This window comes from Ovis canadensis, chromosome 2 (genome assembly GCF_042477335.2).
Source record: "Ovis canadensis isolate MfBH-ARS-UI-01 breed Bighorn chromosome 2, ARS-UI_OviCan_v2, whole genome shotgun sequence".
NCBI lineage: Eukaryota > Metazoa > Chordata > Mammalia > Artiodactyla > Bovidae > Ovis > Ovis canadensis.
In genome coordinates this window covers 175,600,711-175,622,372 of record NC_091246.1, presented here as the reverse complement: position 1 = coordinate 175,622,372, position 21,662 = coordinate 175,600,711, and the positions used below count along the sequence as shown (strand labels likewise).

General features: G+C 36.2%; 1 protein-coding gene across 1 annotated transcript in view; it reads right to left on the bottom strand.

Moving 5' to 3' along the window:
- Positions 1-21,662, bottom strand: part of LRP1B (LDL receptor related protein 1B) — a 1,961,274-nt gene that overhangs the window by 12,506 nt on the left and 1,927,106 nt on the right. The window contains exon 87 of the mRNA XM_069573760.1: positions 2,661-2,737. Within this exon, the coding sequence (XP_069429861.1) occupies positions 2,661-2,737 (77 nt within the window). The remainder of the gene's footprint in view (positions 1-2,660; positions 2,738-21,662) is intronic.

Sequence of the window (21,662 nt, the reverse complement as noted above, 5' to 3'; positions counted from 1 at the left end):
GATCTTTAGATACTTCAAACAGCAAGGGCCAGAAAAATCTCAGTATGACTACTCAGAGTTGATTAAGAAAGTTGTTCATCAATTAGAAAGGTAAATCTCAGTGCCAGCTGACGCAAGTGAGGCTGACAGAGGCAGTATATTCCTGATGGCACCAAGGTCCAACAGTTATGGAACGCTTCACTGTGAGTAGAAGTGCAGGTTTGAAGACATGTTCCTAAAACATCCATCCATAAAACAGATGACTTCTGCCCAAGTTCAGGGAACATTTGACAACAATTCAAAAACCACTGGCGTTTAGCTGAAAGAATAAAAATAGCTCTCCTACCTTAGGAAAGATTGGCTTAACTACCTTTTCTTTCTTTTCAGAGTTATTGATGCAAGTTTCTCTCAGCACAAATGTCTGATGATAAGTACCTTTTAATAGAGTCATTATTTGGTCAACTTCGCTCAAACCTGAGATAATTTGACATTTGCATAGCTAATAGTCCTTTCAATGTGCATTGATACCTCCATTAAATTTAATGACTTTAAATCAGTGATGGAAGAATGAGCATCAGAATCCTTGTAAAAGGGGTTACAACTACTTGTAACCCTCCTTTCATGTGATAGTCCCCGTTTTAGAGCTTCTGCATGTAATTGGAGACATTTTTCTTATAAGGGAGCTTGTTACTGATACAAGTGGTTGAAAACATCACCTTTCAAAAAACACAGCTGGCACACCCCTCAAGATCATCTTCCAGAACCCAAACTTTTCCCTTGTAGATGGGCCTTACATATAAACTGAGTATTCAATTGACGTTCTATTGTTTCCTTTCAGAGTTTTATCAATATTTAAAATTGTTTTACCTCTCTTAAAGAATATTTTTTATTTATCTTACATAATTGAGAAATTATCATAAAAGGCTAAAATACTATAGCTTCATTAATTCTCAGTTTATTACCTCAGTGTATTCTATAGCTTGGTACATCAAATGCATTTCTTTTCATTAAAAAATGCTTTTGATGATGATTGAGTCTTATAACTAGCTCACAAAATCATATAAATTGGTATTTCCCAAGAGTTATTAGTAATAATGTTAGTATGATCCTGGAAGAGAGAGAGAGAAGACAGTATGTTTTTTTCTTTTGCTTTTCTTTTGAAATATTAAATTAGGCAAAGTATATTTTTCCACCTCTACTATATTTTATGAACCCATTCATCAAATCCTGGTGCCCTATTCCTACAATTACATGTCCATATCTTTGCTAAGTTCTTCTCCCTTCCCTTCCTTAAGACAACACACAAATTCTAAGGTAATTAACCCCAAATGTTCCTTGACTGGAATAACTTACCTCACATCTCCAAATCAAAGTACTCAGTTCTAAGGTAATTTGTCCTGTACTCAGTTCTAAGGTTATTTCTTCTAGGCCTAATTGTCATTTTTCAAAGATAGTCATCCCTTTTATCCTGAGTTAATCTCTAAGTGGTGGAACTTTGGACAGTGTCATTGGAAGAATTTCAAGCAATGATAAATTATTTGGGGACAGGCACAACAGACACGTCAATCAGCAAACACTGGGAACCTTTATCTAAGGTACAAAATCATATACTGTTTTAAAAATATTATTCCTTAATCAGAGGAAAATTGATTTACAATGTTATGTTGGTTTCTGCCATATAGCCACAAAAATCGTACACTTTTGATTTTGCTAATATCTTTCCTTTTTCACAAATTCCATAGTATTTTATTTTCGTGTGCACTAATACCAGCAGTGAAGTTCTAGAAAAAATTACTAAGTAAGTGTTCATAAATCAGAGATACTGTTTTTTTCTCTTCAAGAATATATTTACTTACTTGATAGTTAATACAGATTTCTCAAAACTTTCTCACTCATTAGTGCTAATATGTGAACTGAGAAATTTTTCTTTCAGAGTTTTATTTTGAAAATCTTTATAAAATTATTTAAAGATGTTGGAAGACACAGCATGCCTTTCAACACACACACTTTCTTCCAATGCGTCTATGGAAGACACAAAATGTTAATATAGATGAATTTTCATATCAGAGACATGTCCTAAGGCTACAGCTACACACACACACACAAACTTGCAAAATATTGAGCTATATTTTACTATACTTCAAAACCAGTACTTTAAAGACAAGGAAGCAGTAAATCAACTAGGATCCTTATTAAAAATTGCTTGTTAACATACTTTATCACTTTGAGACTAACTGGTTAAGTTTGTTTTTCCACAACACTTTGAAATGCACTTCAAGAATAATGCATTTTAATTAAAACATGAAATTATTATTATTTTTTTTCCTGCAGCATTCTCACATCTATTGTGATATTTGCATCTTTTGCAGCTGACACGCATTTCCTAAGAAAAGCTCATGCTAGGTTTGCAGGTGTGTGTTCTGAGAACTGCCAAAGTTTGAGATGAACCCTCAGAACCAGAAAGAGTACGTAATGATCGATCTTGTCACCAGGTAGGAGCTCAGTGCTTCATCTTTCAAAAATCACCTGGATTGAAGTGGGTCTTTGGCAAAATTCCATGAAGCAGGTTTTCCAAGACTCAGTTCCCTCAGTTGATGGGTAAGAAGAAAGATGGGTTGTGTAAGAAAACAATGATTTCTATTCTATGTGGAACTTCAAAGATATTAATCTGAGAAGCTTACTTGTGCTGATGTGATCAGACTTGCTGCTCTTTGGGGCTGGCCTCTCACATTGCGTACCCGACCAGTTGGTGGAGCACCTGGAAAGACAAAACCAACACAAAACAAATCAATGAGTAACAAAACTCACAAGTCTGCTAATGTGGTGACTTCAACCAAATGAAATGAAAGAGAAACCAGCTATCACCGTTCATGAATACTTCATAAAGATTTCTGCTAATTTCTCGCATATTGTCAGTATGCTGAGGGTAACTTTCATTGGACTTCATTTGTTAAGATACTTTTTTAAAATTTAAGTTTACATTCATTTTTCTTTATTCTGTGTTAAACTTAAATATGGCAGATTTTGTAACAAAATTGAATTTTAATTAAGAACTGAAATTAATTTGAGAAATACTGAAGAGAGAAAATTATGCTATTATAAAATGGAGTTTGCCTGTCAAGCAAATCCTTGTTTATTAAATTTCTGTGATTTATTTTTGCTGGTTCTAACTCCAAAGTGGAACTAATTACCAAAGAGCAAGTGCTCATCTGTCTCATAGTTCAAACTGTAGAATTTTTACTCTTCTAAATCAGAGATAAGGAAATGTAGTACTTTCCCATGTAAGATCATACTTCTATTACCGTGAAATCAAGAGAATATGCCAAAATTTTCATTCAGAGAATTTGTTTTGCCCATACAGGAACCTTGACATTATGATGGGAAGTTTAACAGAGGATTAAAATAATAGATCTGATTAAAATTCTTCATTTAAACATAAATCATAAGCATATATTTAGCCAATTGCATCAAAATGAATGCTGGAATGGTTTTAGCTATGTTTGAATAAGGTCTGCTGGCTAACAACACAAGATGTCCCTGTGCATCTGTGAGAGGAAACCCATAGAGAAACCATTTAAATTGGCTTCGGTTCTTATTTAAGATGATTGTCAAATACCACCATATCAAGAATAGTTGTACACAACAAAATAATAGACTCCAGGGTCATTCCAAGTAGATCTCTTTGGGCATGGTGGCCAAACTAAATGACTGCAATTTCTAGGTCTCTGCCAATTCTGTCATAGCCAATTCAGACAGCTGAACTTGTTTCGGAACTAGGCTTCTATGATGCCATGTGAATTTTTTGTTGTATTTGTGAAGACAGTATTGGGTGTCCTAAAACACAGACAAGAGCTCACAAAATCATCATACTGACAAACTCCATTTACAAAAAAAAATTTTCACAAAAGCATTATTTTGTTTTATAAAAGAAATTATTCAACTTTAGCATAATTGACAATAATGTTACTATTCAAGAATATAGTTATTTAATTATATTACATATGGAGCATGATTTAAATGAAAATTAATATCATTATAATTATTATTTTGTTACCTTTTCATGCATTATCCAAATGTTTTGTTCAGAACTTTTTAAAAAATTAACATATATTTCACATATATTAATTATATACTATAATACAAATAAATCATTAAAATAAATAAATTTAAGGCCAGTTCTGACTCTGTCTATATTATGAAGTGAGGTAATGAAATGAGCATATTTCAAATAAGTATAATCAAGTGAACAACCAATAAAATCATTGATTTTAAAAAGTAATTCCTTTTCTTCCTTAGTTGTGTTTTTATGGATGAATGATTTAGAAAATTGTTCCAATTCCTCAGTTTCTAACTCTTGATACAGTCCAAAGATAATTAGGCAGAGATGTTTAGGCAGATTTTGCAAACATGTTGCTAGAATAAATTCTAATCATTGCAAAATTTGTTTTGGTTTTATGTCACTTTACATTTGGCGAATCTTTCTGATTGACCACTGAAGATATTGTCCATGCTCCAATGAAAAAAATAATACTGATTATTTGGTAATTTCATTATACAAGTGATATGTACAAAGATGTTTTGTGCAATCATGTTGAAATATTGATTAAAATATCAAAATTTGCTCCTTACATTACCTCTACTGATTAAGAAACAACAATTACAACAGCAATCTAAATCAGGGTTCAAGTTAAATAAGAGAAATGATCTGAGATACATTTTATGTTACTAGAGATAAGAACCTCCAGGGCTCATCATTACACTGAGATGCTTAGAAGAAAGAAAATGGAATTGCTTAGGAACTGGAGTAAATGCTAATTAATCAGATGTTCTGATATGACATCATGTGTTTTATGTATTTTAGAAAATTATTAAAAATATGCCCTTAGAACTCCAAAAGGGAAGAGAGGGATTTTTAAACAAAGAGGATAATAATGCTGTAATGTTTTATTCCAAATTTTGAAATTATTTAAGTAGTACAGGTGGTATTTGTTAACAATATTGACTAATTTTCTATTTTATCCATAGCTTGGCACCATAGCTTGGCATATCTATTATGTTAGATAAATTATATTGCTTGCTAGTGGTCATGATGCTCCTCTCTTCTGTTTTGAGGAAGTACACTTAGATTCTTAATTTTCAAGGAATATTTTCTTTGTTACATGCTGAAAAGGTCTCAAAGACTGTGCTGGAGAAATAATTAATTTTAGCAATTCGGTTTCTTAAGCAATTGATGATCGCCTGGCAATTTCCCTATACTTCTTATAAAAAATGTTTTATGGCCAAAGATAAAATATGTTCCATTCATCTACATTTGTTCCAGTCTTAAAAAATAATCTTTTTTTGAGATATTAAATCAAATAGAAGTCATTATTCTCGTTGCCTACCTTGAAAAATTACGTTAGGCATTTGCTGCTCCACAAGTTCTTCCAATGACTGATTTAAGACCAAGTATTTTTACCATCTTTATGGAAATTCGTAAATCTTCATTCTCTAAGTAGACTACAATAATCAAAGCCATTAATGGCAGATCATTTAAGAACTGAAATGTGTGTGGATCATCAAAATTCCCTGTTGAATTCCCACTGAATTATTTGCATAATCATGCTGGCTATAATAATTTCTGGCATCTGTGTCTGTCATTTTCCTCAGGAAAAATCCATAGTCCGTGCCCTAGTCATCTTTAATCTGTACTATCGCAATCCACTGTTTTCTGCTATTCATCTTTGGATAATAATTTTTTAATTAGTCTTTCATGATCCTCCCAAGAAATCATTTTTTTCCTCTAGCACTATAAACATGTTTATCATTCCTTTCAAATTTATTCTATATTTTCCCCCACTGCCCTTTACTGTAGAACAATGAAAATCAGTTTCTTTGTATGTGTGATCACTATACCACTCTGAATTATTTAACTTTTTAAGTACTTTCATAAATTTTAGATTCCTGAAATCTAAAATTCATGAAATTATTGTTGGGAATGTATAGGTAGATATAAAGTCAGATAGATTCTTATTTATTTGAACAATTATTTATCCCTTTCACATTATAGTATGAAGATATTCCGTTCACAGTTTTTTAAAGTCAGTAGTTGCCTGGTATAGGGATATTGATTTAACAGTCTTTTTGATTTCTCCCCATCTCTCCAAAGCCAGTGACATTAAAAAGAAAGACTGTTTATTGTTATGTCGTTACCCTAATCTGATTCTTTCCTCTATGTTACATGTTAGACTAATGATTATCAAAGTGAAAAATGAAAGTTGAAAGTCTGGAGGCCCATATACCAGAGCTTTTCATTAAGCAGCTTGGAGTTGTGGCCAGAAATCTGCATTTTAACAAACTGAGCCTGATGCAAGTAATTCACAAATCATATTCTAGGAAATATTTGTTCTTATATCAAATACTGTTCAATCATTAAAAAAAATTGGATAGGAATAATAATATGCACGCCCAGCAAGACTGTTCAAAAAGTTAAATGATAGAAGTTTTTAACAATCTGAAAGTAACTGAGTGGATTTTTGTTTTGGATAACTAATTCTTATCTGAATGCTAGTATATGAAATGCGTGAACAGTTAACTTATTGTGTTCTTTAACAGGGTGTGCAATTATTGTATAGTGCTAAGTTGCTTCAGTTGTGTCTAACTCTTTGCGATCCTATGGACCATAGCCTGCCATGCTCCTCTGTCCAAGGGATTCTCCAGATATAGTCTGTTGTTAAGTCCCTAAGTCCTGTCTGGCTTTTTACAACCCCATGGACCATAGCCCACCAGGCTTTATGGGATTTTCCAGGCAAGAATTCTGGAGTGGGTTGCCATTGCCTTCTCCAGGGGATCTTCCCAACCCAGAGATCAAACCCAAATCTCTTGCATGGGCAGGTGGATTCTTTACCACTGAGGTACCTAGGAAGCCCCTAATTGTATACTTAAAATATTCTATATTTCAATTGTAATTTTCTATAATAGGGAGAATTTGCCTTTGTGTAAAGGCTATAATGTAGTATCTATTACTATATTATACACAATAAATATTTTCAGGCTATCAAAATAAATTTTGCATATATAAGGGAAATATAATCTTTAAAAAAGAACAGTTTTTATAATAAAACATAAATATAAGATAGTTAAACTGTTCAAAATAATAAGAGCTCTGAAGTAGTAGAGTGATTTTACACAAATATTTGAAATCAGATATAAAATACTGAAGGTGTATTAAAATTTTAGGTGTTGTCTTTCCCTGTAACGATGATCCATATGTGGACTATTCATGTCGTTTTGCAGAAATGGGGTCTAGAGTCACCTACCTTGGGAGGACTTCAAAATAAAATAATGAGATTAATATCTTCTTCCTCTTTTCATCAAATTTAAAGGTCACGCGACTCTTCTGACCAAAATGAAATTCAAAGCTGAACCTTAAAGCAATTCGAAATTGAATTTCTCCTCTTATATGCTAGGCTGCCATTATTAACCATGATGACGGAGACATTCGGAAAGAAAAATCTTTTAATATACCCTTTTCTTTCTACACATAGGGAAAAAATATGGCACAAAGGGATTAAAGAAGCCTTAGAAAATTTGTGCATATTGCCATGCATGTTTTGGTGCTCCACAAATCTCATTCAATTAAAATTAAAACTATGATTACATTTGTGTATCATATTTATAAAACAATACTTTCATACAGTGATAAAAATGCAAAACTTAAAAGTCACTTGCAAATGTTTTCTGATTAATTCTGTAAATTTCATTCTTTTGGTGCACAAACATGACTGCATTTGTGTGACATTCCTAACTTTAAAGCTTTACACTTTACATAGACCCTAGCACCTTTTATGTCCCCTCTTCTTGCAGACAGTAATGGTGTAAAATGCAAAATGTTTTACTGCATTTGGAAAGGATACTTTTTTATTAATTGACCAGTTTGTTAACTTGACTTTTAAACATTTTTTCATCCATTATTGTTCTACAATATTCTGAGATAAAATTATTTCATATATACACAAAGATTTGTAGTTTTTAACATGCTTCAAAAATTTCCCATCCTACCTTTGATGTAAAATTTGAATAAAGTTCAATTAATATTTGCTAAACTTTGTGCCAGGTCCTAGGATAAGTATTTTCATATGAAAAATATCCTTTTTCAGCTTATATAATAACCCCTGAGTTTTAATTATTCATCTTATGAAATGTAGAAGTGTGTTCAAATGATATTCCTGAAAAATCATAGCTAATAAACAGTAAAAATAAAATATGGAGTTTTTATGATCCTTCTAATTCTAACACAGAAGTAGGAAAAATGCTGTTCCTTACTCTTTCCTGCCAAAAGAGTAATATCAGTCCCTTAATAAGAAAGTAGAAATATTATCTGAACAAAAAGATAATCAATGCAGTTTTTGAGTAGTAAAATTGTTAGAATTACCACATTGGCTCACTACTGTGGTCAGTAATGTCTCTTTCTGGCAGTGACAGGGAGGGACATGTTATTGAATAGTGTTAATATTCTTCCCAATACCAACTTCACTTTGTTGCATTGGCTCCAGAATAATTATGTAAGATCCAAGATTCATCAATAATAAATTCATCTATATCATTACTTGATGTGATTTTGAACTTCCATAACAATTTACTCTATATTTCATTCATTTGAAATATATTTTGGCTTGTATTGCAATTTCTTTTTTTTTGCATTTTATTGGAATATAATTGCTTTACATTGTTGTGCTAGTTTCTACTCTACAGTGAAGTGAGTGAGCCATGTGGATACATAAACCTTGTGTACCACCCACCCACCCTACCACCACCCCACCCTTCTAGGTCATGAGGCCATGATGATATACACACTATCATGTGTATACAAAGCACAAGAAGCTCAGCTCAGTGTTCTGTACTATAATTTATATTTATTCCATATTGTTCTCTATCAAAATTACACTGTCATTTTTTACACAGAAATAGCTATGTATTACCCTATTTTGCTTTCTTCAAAAAGCTTAAGGTAGTATCTTAAATTTATGTTTGCTCTAATAACTATACTCCATAATTATACATTATAATGCCTAGTTTTAAAATATTACATTAGATCATTGTATTACCTGGTATCGATACAATTAGTAAGACAAAGCAAATCTTACTTTAATCTAAGGACACTTGGTCAGAAAGAATTCTTGATTTCTGAGAAGGGTTAATGTAATGAAGTAAAATAATAATGAGATATTTAATATATTCTGACCAACAATTATTTTAGGAAAAGTAAAAATTAATGAGAAATTTCAGTTGAAGAAGTAGCCATGAAAGAAATAAAAATTAACAAAGTGGTTATTTAACGTGATTTAAGAAATAAGGAGAAATAGAAAAGATAAAATCTAGTTTGCCAATAAATTATCCATAAAAGGAAGTTTGTCAAGAATGGCTAGTCTTCAGTTAGAAATGTTTGAACATAAAATTCTGTGCATGCCACTTGAGCAGAAATGGCCACTGAAGTGTAAAATTGTGATTCAATAAATATTAAAGAAAGAACAGGATTTCTAGTAAAGGAAAAGTTTTACCAGCTAGATATTCTACATGAAAATTTCTTAAAAGTAGATCTGGAAGGCACAATGTGTGTTTTTTATACAGTGAATAGATGATTTCTACTTGCATCAAATAAAAAGGAAAAGGACTGGTTAAAATTGTAGTATTAAGCAGTAAGGTGTATGCTAACAGGGGCTTCTTCTGTGTCTGTCGCTGAGGACTTTGAGCCTTTGGATGAGCGCAGGGCTCTGGGCCTTTGGACTGCCACCTAGCGGCCGATTCGGCCCTTGCCGCAGAGCCACCCACTTGGGGCCTGTGTGCTGGGTCTTGCGTGTGTCTCTGACTGACCCATCCCGTGGTGCCGCCTCTGGCCTCTGGCTAACCCGAGGGCGGATATAATTGAAGACATACATATAGGATATTATATTGGAAACAGTGGTTATAACTCTGTAGCTAAAGGTGGGAAGAAAAACAATGTATCCTGTTAATGCCAGTGGAAAGTTATATCTACATGATGCCAAAATGAATAACCAACCCCAAAATTGGATTAAACGTCACTGGGGGGGAGGGGTTGCAGCCGTGGTGGGATAAGGATGAAAATCTCCATGCTTAGTGCAGATAAAGTAATTTGCCACTTGAATATTTTGTTTTAGCACCAAATAAGAGTAAACAATTTTTTTTTAAACTTAATATCCTTCATAGTTCTTAGGGTTTCTGTGGTGCAACATGGTAAAATCTGAAACAAATTATGGTGGGGATATCTGACATATTCATTTGCAGTCATTAAGTATTGTTCAAGGCATATTCAGTTCAGTTCAGTTGCTCAGTCGTGCCCGATTCTTTGCGACCCCATGAATTGCAGCACGCCCGGCCTCCCTGTCCATCACCAACTCCCAGAGTTCACCCAAACGCATGTCCATCAAGTTGGTGATGCCATCCAGCCATCTCATCCTCTGTTGTTCCCTTCTCCTCCTGCCCTCAATCCCTCCCAGCATCAGAATCTTTTCCAATGAGTCAACTCTTCGTACGAGGTGGCCAAAGTACTAGAGTTTCAGCTTTAGCATCATTCCTTCCAAAGAACACCCAAGACTGATCTCCTTTAGAATAGATTGGCTGGATCGCCTTGCAGTTCAAGGGACTCTCAAAAGTCTTCTCCAACACTACAGTTCAAAAGCATAAATTCTTTAGTGCTCAGCTTTCTTCACAGTCCAACTCTCACATCAATACATGACTACTGGAAAAACCATAGCTTGACTAGACGGACCTTTGTCGGCAAAGTAATGTCTCTGCTTTTGAATATGCTATCTAGGTTGATAATAACTTTCCTTCCAAGGAGTAAGCATCTTTTAATTTCATGGCTGCACTCACCATCTGCAGTGATTTTGGAGCCCCCTCAAATAAAGTCTGACACTGTTTCCACTGTTTCCCCATCTAATTCCCATGAAGTAATGGACCAGATGCCATGATCTTAGTTTTCTGAATGTTGAGCTTTAAGCCAACATTCACTCTCCTCTTTCACTTTCATCAAGTGGCTATATAGTTCCTTAAGGCACCTCTTACTGCCTTAAGGGTGGTGTCATCTGCATATCTGAGATATTATTCATATTTCTCCCAGCAATCTGGATTACAGCCTGTGCTTCTTCCAGCCCAGCGTTTCTCACGACGTACTCTGCATATAAGCTAAATAAGCAGGTTGACAATTAAACCTACACAAATTAGGGCAATGATAAGGATACCAGAAAGAGTTAATGCAAAGTTTTGAGAATGTGAATGTGTTTATAAGTGAAATATATACCTCTGATTCTCTAGAAAATATTTATTTTCAGTTGGAGAGTACATGTCCCCTTCATGGATCACAGCCTTGTCATGGTGAATGAGATTTTGGTAACTCAATGAAGCTATGAGGCTTTTCGTGCAGGGCTACCCAAGATGGAAGGTCATAGTGAAGAGTTCTGACCAAACATGGTCCACTGGAGGAGGAAATGGCAAACCACTCCAGTATGCTTGTCAGGAGAACCCATGACCAGTATGAAAATGCAAAAAGATATGACACTGAAAGATGAGTCTCCCCAGGTTAGAAGGTGTCCAATATGATACTGGGGAAGAGCGAAGGGAAATTACTAGCAGTTCCAAAAATTATGAGGTTCTGGGCCAAAGTGGAAAGGACACTCAGTTGTGGATGTGTCTGGTGGTGAAAGTAAAGTCTGATGTTGTAAAGAACAGTATTGTATAGGAACCTGGAATGTTAGGCCCAAGTTGTTGTTTAGTTATTCAGTCTTGTCCAACTCTTTGAGATCCATGGTGTGCAGCATGCCAGGCTTCTCATCCTTCACTGTCTCCTGGACTTCACTCAAACTGATGTCCATTAGACGATGCTATCCAACCATTTCATTCTCTGTCACCCCCTTCTCCTCCTGCCCTCAATCTTTCCTAGCATCAGGGTCTTTTCCAATAAGTCAGCTCTTTGCATCAGGTGGCCAAGGTATTGGAGCTTCAGCTTCAGCATCAATGATTTCAATGAATATTTAGTGTTTATTTCCTTTAGGATTGACTGATTTGATCTCCTTGCTGTCCAAGGGACTCTCAAGAGTCTTTTCCCACACCATTGTTTGAAATTTCATGAATGAAAGTAAATTGGATATAGTCAAAGAGGAGATGGCAAGAGTAAACATCGACATCTTAGCATTCAATGATTTGAAATAGATGAGAATGGGCAAATTTAATTCAGATGACCATTATATCTACTACTGTGGGCAAGAATCCCTTGGAAGAAATGGAGCAGCCTCATAGTCAACAAAAAAATCCAAAATGGAGAAGTTGGCTGCAATCTCAAAAGAGAATGATCTCAGTTCATTTCCAAGGCAAACCATTCAACATCACAGAAATCCAAGTCTATGCCCCAATCACTGATGCTGAAGAAGCTGAACTTGACTGATTCTTTGAAGACCTACAAGACCTTCTAAAACTAACATCAAAAAAGATGGCCTTTTCATAATAGGGGATTTGAATGAAAAAGTATGAAATCAAAAGTTACCCAGAATAATAGGCAAGTTTGGCTTTGGAATATAAAATAAACCATGGGAAAGCCTAACAGAGTTTTGTCCAGAGAACACACTGGTCTTAGCAAACACCCTTTTCCAACAACCTAAGAGACATCACCAGATGGTTAAGGAGACATGGACATCACCAGATGGTTAACACTGATATCAGATTGATTCTGTTCTTTGCAGCTGAAAATGGAGAAGCTCTATACAGTCAGAAAAAACAAAACCTGGAGCTGACTCTGGCTCAGATCATGGACTCCTTATTGCAAAATTCAGGCTTAAATGGAAGAAAGTAGGGAAAACTATTAGGCCATTCAGATAAGACCTAAATCAAATCCTTTATGATTACACAGTGGAGGTGACAAATAGATTCAAGGGATTAGATCTGGTATACAGAGCACCTAAGGAACTATGGACTGAGTTTCATAACATTGTACAAGAGGCAGTGACTAAAACCATCCCAAAGAAAAAGAAATGCAAGAAGGCAAAGTGGTTTTCTGAGAATGCTTTACAAATAGCTGAGGAAAGAAGAAAAGAAAAAGGCAAGGGAGAATGAGAAAGATATGGCCAACTGAATGTAGAGTTCCAGAGAATAGCAAGGAGAGATAAGGAGCCCTTCTTAAATGAACAAAGCAAAGAAATAGAGGAAAACAATAGAATGGGAAAGACTAAAGTTCTCTTCAAGAGAACTGGAGATATCAAGGAAGCATTTCATGCAAGGATGGGCATAATAAAAGACAGAAACTGTGAAGGCCTAATAAAGAAAGAAAGAAAGTGAAGTCGCTCAGTCATGTCTGACTCTTTGCGACCCCACGGACTGTAGTCTACCAGGTTCCTCAGTTGATGGGATTTTCCAGGCAAGAATACTGGAGTGGGTTGCCATTTCCTTCTCCAGAGGACCTAATAGAAGCAGAATAAATTAAGAAAAAGTGACAAGAACACACAGAATAACTATACAAATAATGTCTTAATGACCTGGATAACCACGACGGTGTGGTCATCCACATAGAGCTAGACATCCTGGAGCATGAAGTCAAATGGCCTTAGAAAGCATTGCTATGAACAAAGCTTGTGGAGATGATGGAATTCCAGCTGAGCTATTTAAAATCTTAGAGATGCTGCTGCACTTGATATATAAGCAAATTTGGAAAACTCATCAGTGGCCACAGGACTGAAAAAGATCAGTTTTTATTTCAATCCCAAAGAAGGGATTCTTTGTGCCAAAGAATGTTCACATTACTGGACAATTGTGCTCATTTCACATGCTAGCAAGGTTATACTCAAAGTCTCTTCAGCAAGGATTCAACAATATGTGAACCTCCAGATGTACAAGATGGGCTTTGAAGAGACAGAGAAATCATAAATCAAATTGCCAGCATTTGCTGGATCATAGAGAAAGCAAGGGAATTCCAATAAAATAATCTACTTCTTCATAGATTATGCTATAGCCTTTGACTCTGTGGATCACAACAAACAGTGTAAAGTTTTTAAAGAGATGGGAGTACCCAACCACCATACCTGTCTCCTGAGAAATCTGTATATGAGTCAAGAAACATCAGTTAGAACTGGACATGGAACAACTCACTAGTTCAAAATTAGGAAGGGGGTATGACAAGGCTGTATATGGTCCCCCAGCTTATTTAACTTATAGGCAGAATACATCATGTGAAACACTGGATGAACTGAATCACAAGCTAGAATAAAGATTGCTGGGAGAAATACCAAACAACCTCAGATATGCAGATAATAGCACTCTAATGGGAGAAAGTGAGGAGAAACTAAGAGCCTCTTGCTGAGGGTGAAAGAGGAAAGTGAAAAAGTTGGCTGCACTTTTAAGAAAATAAGATAATGGCATCTAGTTCTGGTCCCATGACTTCATGGAAAGAGAAAGGGAAAGTTGAAGCAGTGACTGATTTCATTTTCTTGGGCTTCAAAATTACTGCAGACAGTGACTGCGGCCATGAAATTAACAGACGCTTGCTCCTTGGAAGGAAAGTTATGACAAATCTAGACAGTGCATTGAAAAGCAGAGACATCACTTGGCTGACAAACGTCTATAGAGTCAAAACTATGTTCTTCCCAGTAGTTACGTATGTCTTCCTGATATCCTGGATGGTTGACATCTGTCAGGAGGGTCACAGCCTGAGATCAGCTCTCCATAGGAGACATACGGCACAAATGAATTGGTGGTGCTCTTGCAGCGCACCCAGGAAACCAAGTGGCCAGGACCAGGGAGGTGATTAAGATGCATGGCCCACCTGGGACAGTGCACTTGCCAAGGACCTGGCCACCTGAGCTGCTCAGACCTGGGAAGGGCACAAAATGCATGTCCAGCCCACAGAGACTGAGCCAGAGCAGTGTCTGAGTGTCTCCTGTGAAGGTACAGGTCAGCAGTGGCCTGCTGCAGGGGCTCTGGGTGCAGCCGACCGGGGTATGGCAAAAGCCCTCTAGGAGGAAGTCGCCATTAACTCCACCATAGAACCACCAAAACTTACATAGGACTGGGAAAATAGACTCCTGGAGGCCACAAACAAAACCTTGTGGGCACCAGGACCCAGGAGAAAGGAGCAGTGGCCCCATAAGTAACTGGCCCAGACATGCCCATGAGTGTCCAGGAGTCTCCGGCGGAGGTGTGGGTTGGAGGTGGCCTGCTTCAGGGTTGGAGGCACTGAGTGCAGCACTGCATGCCTGGGGCCTTTTGAAGGAGGCTCCATTGTCTTCATTACCTCCACCATAGTTTGGCCTCAGGTCAAACAACAGGGATGGAACACAGCCCCTCCCGTCAACAGAAAAATGGATTAAAGATTTATTGAGCATGGCCCCGCCCATCAGAATAAGACCCAATATCCCCCTCAGTCAGTCTCTTCCATCAGGAAGCTTTCAAAAGCCTCTTATCCTTATCCATAAGAAGGCAGACAGAATGAAAACCACATATCACAGAAAACTAACCAAACTGATCACATGGACCACAGCCTTGTCTAGGTCAGTGAAGCTATGAGCCAGGCCATGTAGAGCCACCCAAGATGGATGGTTAATGGTGGACAGTTCTCACAAAATATGGTCCACTGGAGAAGGGAATGGCAAACCACTTTAGTATTCTTGCCTTGAAAACCCCATGAAGAGTATGAAAATACGAAAGGGAACGACAGTGATAGATGAACTCTGCAGGTCAGTAGGTGCCCGATATATTACTAGACAAGAGTGGAAAAATAGCTCCAGAAAGAATGAAGAGACAGAGCCAAAGCAAAAACCACACCCAGTTATGGATGTGATGGGTGATGGAAGTAAAGTCCGATGCTGTAAAGAGCAATATTGCATAGGAACCTGGAATGTTAGGTACATGAATCAAGGCAAATTTGAAGTAATCAAACAAAAGAGGGCAAGAGTGAACATCAACATCGTTTTAGGAATCAGTGAACTGAAATGGACTGAAATGTGGAATTTAACTCAGATGACCATTATATCTACTACTGTGGGCAAGAATCCCTTAGAAGAAATGGAGTAACCATCATAGTTAACAACAGAGTTCAAAATGTAGTACTTGGATGCAGTCTCAAAAATGACAGAATGATCTCTGTTCATTTCCAAGGCAAACCATTCAATATCATAGTAATTCAAGTGTATGCCCCCAACAGTAATGCGAAGAAGCTGAGGTTGAACAGTACTATGAAGACCAATCAGACCTTCTAGAGCTAACACCCCCAAAAGTGGTCCACTTCATTTTAGTGGACTGGAATGCAAATGTAGGAAGTCAAGAGCTACCTGGAGTAAAAGGCAAATTTGGTCTTGGAGTACAAAACAGAGCAGGTCAAAGGGTAACAGAGTTTTGATAAGAGAACCCATTGGTCATAGCAAACACCCTCTTCCAACAACACAAGAAAAGACTCTACACATGGATATCATCAGATGGTCAGTACTGAAATCAGATTGATCATATACTTTGCAGCCAAAGATGCAGAAGTTCTTTACAGTCAGCAAAAACAATACTGGGAGCTGACTGTGGCTCAAATAAAGAACTCCTTATTGCCTGATTCAGACTAAAATTGAAGGAAGTAGGGAAAACCACCAGATTATTCAGATATGACCTAAATAAAATCCCTTATGATTATACAGTGGAAGTAACAAATAGATTCAAGGGATTAGATTTGATAGAGTGCCTAAAGAACTATGGAAGGAGGTTTGTGACAGGAGACAGGGATCAAGACCATCCCCAAGAAAAAGAAATGCAAAAAGGCAAAATGGTTGTCAGAGGAGGCCTTACAAATAGCTGAGAAAGAAGAGAGTGAAAGGCAAAGGAGAAAAAGATGGATATATCCATTTGAATGCAGAGTTCCAAAGAATAGCAAGGAGAGATAAGAAAGCCTTCCTCAGTGATCAATGCAAAGAAAGAGAGGAAAACAAAAGAATGGAAAAGACTAGATATCTCTTCAAGAAAATTAAGGATATCAAGGGAATATTTCATGCAAAGCTGAGCAAAATAAGGACAAAAATGTTTGGACCTAACAGAAGCAGAAGGTATTAAGAAGGGGTGGCAAGAATATGCAGAAGAAATATGCAAAAAAGGTCTTAATGACTCAGATAACCAGGATGGTGTGATCACTTAACTAGAGCTAGACATCCTGGAATGTGAAGTCAAGTGGGCCTTAGGAAGCATCACTAGGAACAAAGCTAGTGGTGGTGATGGAATTCCACTTGAGCTACTTCAAATCCTAAAAGGTGATGCTGTAAAAGTGCTGCACTCAATATGCCAGCAAATTTGGAAAACTCAGCAGTGGCCAAAGGACTGGAAAAGGTCAGAGTTCATTCCAATCCCAAAGAAAGGCAATGCCAGAGAATGCTTAAACTACTGCACAATTGCACTCATCTTACATGCTAGAAATGCTCAATATTCTTACAGCCAGGCCTCCACAGTCCAAGAACCATGAACTTCCAGATGTTCAAGCTGGATTTGGAAAAGGCAGAGGATCTAAATGAAAGATCAAATTGCCAACATCCATTGGATCATTGAAAAAGCAAGAGTTCCAGTAAAATATCTACTTTTGCTTTACTGACTACACCAAAGCTTTGACTGTGTAGTTCACAATAAACTGTGCAAAATTCTTCAAGAGATGGGAATACCAGACCACCTGACCTGCCTCCTGAGAAATCTGTATGCAGTTCAGGAAGCAACAGTTAGAACTGGACATGGAACAACAGACTGGTTGCAAATTGGGAAAGGAGTACATCAAGGCTGTATATTGTCACCCTGCTCATTTAACTTATATGCAGAGTACATCATGGGGAATGCTGGGCTGGATGAAGCACAAGCTGGAATTAAGATTGCTGAGAGAAATATCAATAACCTCAGATATGCAGATGACACCACACTTATGGCAGAAAGTGAAGAGGAACGAGAGCCTCTTGATGACAGTGAAAGAGGAGAGTGAAAGAGTTGGCTTAAAATTCATCATTCAGAAAACTAAGATCATGGTATCCATTCCCACAGCTTCATGGCAAATAGATGGGGAAACAAAGGAATCAGATAGAGACTTTAGTTTTTGGGCTCCAAATCACTGCAAATAGGGACTGCAGCCATAAAATTAAAAGATGCTTTCTTCTTGGAAGAAAAGTTATGACCAACCTAGACATCATATTAAAAAGCAGAGACATTACTTTCCCACAAAGGTCCATCTAGTCAAAGCTAGGTTTTTTCCAGTAGTCATGTATGGTTGTGAGAGTTAGACTATAAAGAAAGCTGAGTGCCAAAGAACTGATATTTTTGATCTGTGGTGTTGGAAAAGACTCTGAGAGTCCCTTGGACTGCAGGAAGTTCCAACCAGTCAATTCTAAAGGAAAATAGTCCTGAATATTCATTGGAAGGACTGATGCTGAAGCTGAAACTCCAACACTATGGCCACCTGATGGGAAGAACCGACTAATTGGAAAAGACCCTGATACTGGGAAAGATTGAAGGCAGGAGGAGAAGGGGACAACAGAGGATGAGACTGTTGGATGGTGTCACTGATGTGATGGACATGAGTTTGAGTAGGCTCCAGGTGTTGTTGCTGGACATGGAGGCCTGGCGTACTGCAGTCCATGGGATCACAAACATTTGGACACAACTGAACGACTGAACTTAACTGATGGATGTATGTGAAAGCTGGACCAAAAAGAAGGCTGAGCACCGAATAGATGCTTTTGAATTGTGTTGCTAGAGAAGACTCTTGAGTGTCCTTTGGATAAAACTAGTCAATTCTAAAGGAAATAAACCTGAATATTATTTGGGAGCATGATTTTGAAACGGAAGCTCCATATCTTGGCCACCTGATGTGAAGAACCAACTCATGGCAAAAGAACCTGATTCTGGGAAAGATTGAAGGCAAAAGGAGAGAGTGGCAGAGAATGAGATAGATAGCATCATTGCTCAATGGTCATGAATTTGAGGAAACCTTGGGAAATAATGAACGACAGGATAGCCTGTGTATTGCAGTCCATGGGGTTACAAATAGTTAGACATATCTTAGTTACTGAAAAACAACAGCAACAAAAGTGCACATGTGCTGAGCTATTCATGTTAGTCACTTTAATTTATAGTCTAAATCATTGGAAAATAATTTTAATATAAAGATAGTCACCTCCTCTCCAGTACTTAAGTATAGCCTTTGTTGTAGTTATAAGACATTTACATACCCATCAAAAAAAGTAACACTGAAGTTTTCTAGAGCCAAACATTTTTAATTGAAAAAGGTACATTGTATGGTACTAGTATTGATATCAACTTCCCAATTACCATCCATCAGGCCTCCTCAAAATCATAGATCTTCATTACAAAAACTTAAATTTTTTTTTTTTGCTTTTTAAAACAAAACAAGCAATAAAAAGAGACAATCAAAAAAACTGAGAATGACTTGTTAAAAACAAGTGCCAGTATGAATTAGCAAATTTGTCTATGCTGCCTAAGTATTAATTAGTTGTAAAATACTCATCAGATATTTTTATCATTTACAGGAACATGTTGCAGACAGAAGCATCTGAAGCTTGATTACAAAAGAGAAACATTCACACACATTAGAATTTCTTTCTAATTCAAGTGTTATATGAGTTTCCTGACTCAAGGTGAGAAAGTTTATACAGGACGTAGTCTAAAAATTGATTCAAGAAGTTTAGATATACATCTTCAATAAATCTAAAATGCTATAGCATATTATGGCAGTATCATTCATTATGAAGAATTGTCATTTGGGGGAAGTTATAAATATCTTTATAGATTTGATCAACATACAATCATAAATATAGTACATTTTGTTTTGTGTTTCTCTATTATACATGCATTCATAAATATCTAACTATGCATTTGCCTGTGACTATGCTAGACTGTGACTACTTAAAAGTAGTAGTATTCATTTTTAATTGGCTGAATGAATCTAGTATTCATTTTCATATTTCTTCATTTCTTGAGCAGTGTCTAGCACATTATCAGTATGTATGGCTAGTCAATCAATATGTTTGTGTTTGACAAAATGAATGAATGAATGAATGAAGGCATGGAGGATGCATGGCTGAACTCATGTTAATACACATACATGTGTCATATCCCATTCTATGAAGACTGTATAGTTCCATTCATAAGAACATGCCTGTAGCTAGTTATCAGTCGCTTCTCACTGAAAGGAATAATATCCCACTATGAGAGACACTTGGCATTTAACAATTACAGTAATAGGCAAATCATTATTCCCTTCTTCCTTCCTCCTTCCCTCTCTCCTTCCCTTCTTTCTTTCCTCCGTTCCTTCAGCTATTCATTAATTTTTCCTTTTATAAAATTAGATTGTCACATTTTAGTAGCTTGGACATGTAACATTTTTACTTATTCAATTTGTAAATTGTGTGACACTTCTATTCTTGTCCCAAGTTGCAGCCAATTAAGAAATATTCATTTTCTCCCCATGACAAAAATTCTAAATGGGCAAACTGACATGGAAACCTTACATAAAAATTGAACAAGTATGTAATTAAATGTAATTTAATTTAATTGATTCATTTAAATAATTGTCTAAAAGTGCTGGCATGGTGTGACACAAATGACATGTGTGAGTTTTGGAATTAGACAGAACTGTGTTGTAATCTAATCTACCCTCCTCACGAAGGATGTATTTTCTAGTAATTCATCCACTTCAGTTTGTTAGTTTATAAAAAAGGGGAGAGTAATACCCCCATTTTGTTGCACATTTCCCACACATCTAGCCTCTAATGCTTCAACTTTGTTTTCCCCTTAAATCCACTTCCTTTCTTATTTTATGTTTTATTTTCTATTGTATGTTTTCTTTTTACTACCTCGATTTTTCTTCTTCTTCCTTCTTTCCTTTGTTCCATTTTTTCTCTCCTTCTTTCTTTCATTCTTTTAGATTTTCTTTTTGCAAGGCAATTTGATATTATAAAAGTAAAAAAAAATCTGATTTCCTGAAAAATTAAATGATACAATGTAGATAAAATTTACACATTATCTAAGATAATTTAATTCAAGTGATAAATCATATTATGAATACTAAATTTAAAAATTGTGTATGACACATCAGTATAAATATTTTTGTTTTTCTGCCCAAAGGAAAAATGTTAGGCTAAAATTTCTGTATACCTTTAACAAAGTGATTTTCTTCTGCTAGTCTTCCAGTGTGAAAAAGCAGAAAATATTTTCTTAATTGATGATAATATAACAAATTTTTCATTTTTTTAAACTCTTTAATTAATGTTGCTGGTTAATCTATATTCATCTAATCCTTTTCTTGAAATTGTATAGGGTTAGTTTGGAATTATTAAGTACTAGGTTGGAAGTTTATTAATTTTCCTTCCACTTGTTCCATGGCTTTCCAAGTGGAGCTAGTGGTAAAGAACCTGCCTGCCAATGCAGGTAGATGTAAGAGATGTGGGTTTAATCCCTGGGTTAGGAAGATCCCCTGGAGAAGGACATGGCAACCCCCTCCAGTACTCTTGCCTGAAGAATCCCATGGAGCCCTGTGGACTACAGTTTCACAAGATCACAAAGAGTTGGACATGACTGAAGCAACAGCATGCATGCATGCTGGATAGAACTTGAGCAGGAAATAAACTTTTACTGTTAAAAGCATCTGAAATTTTTGCTTTTTCATAGCAGTAAAA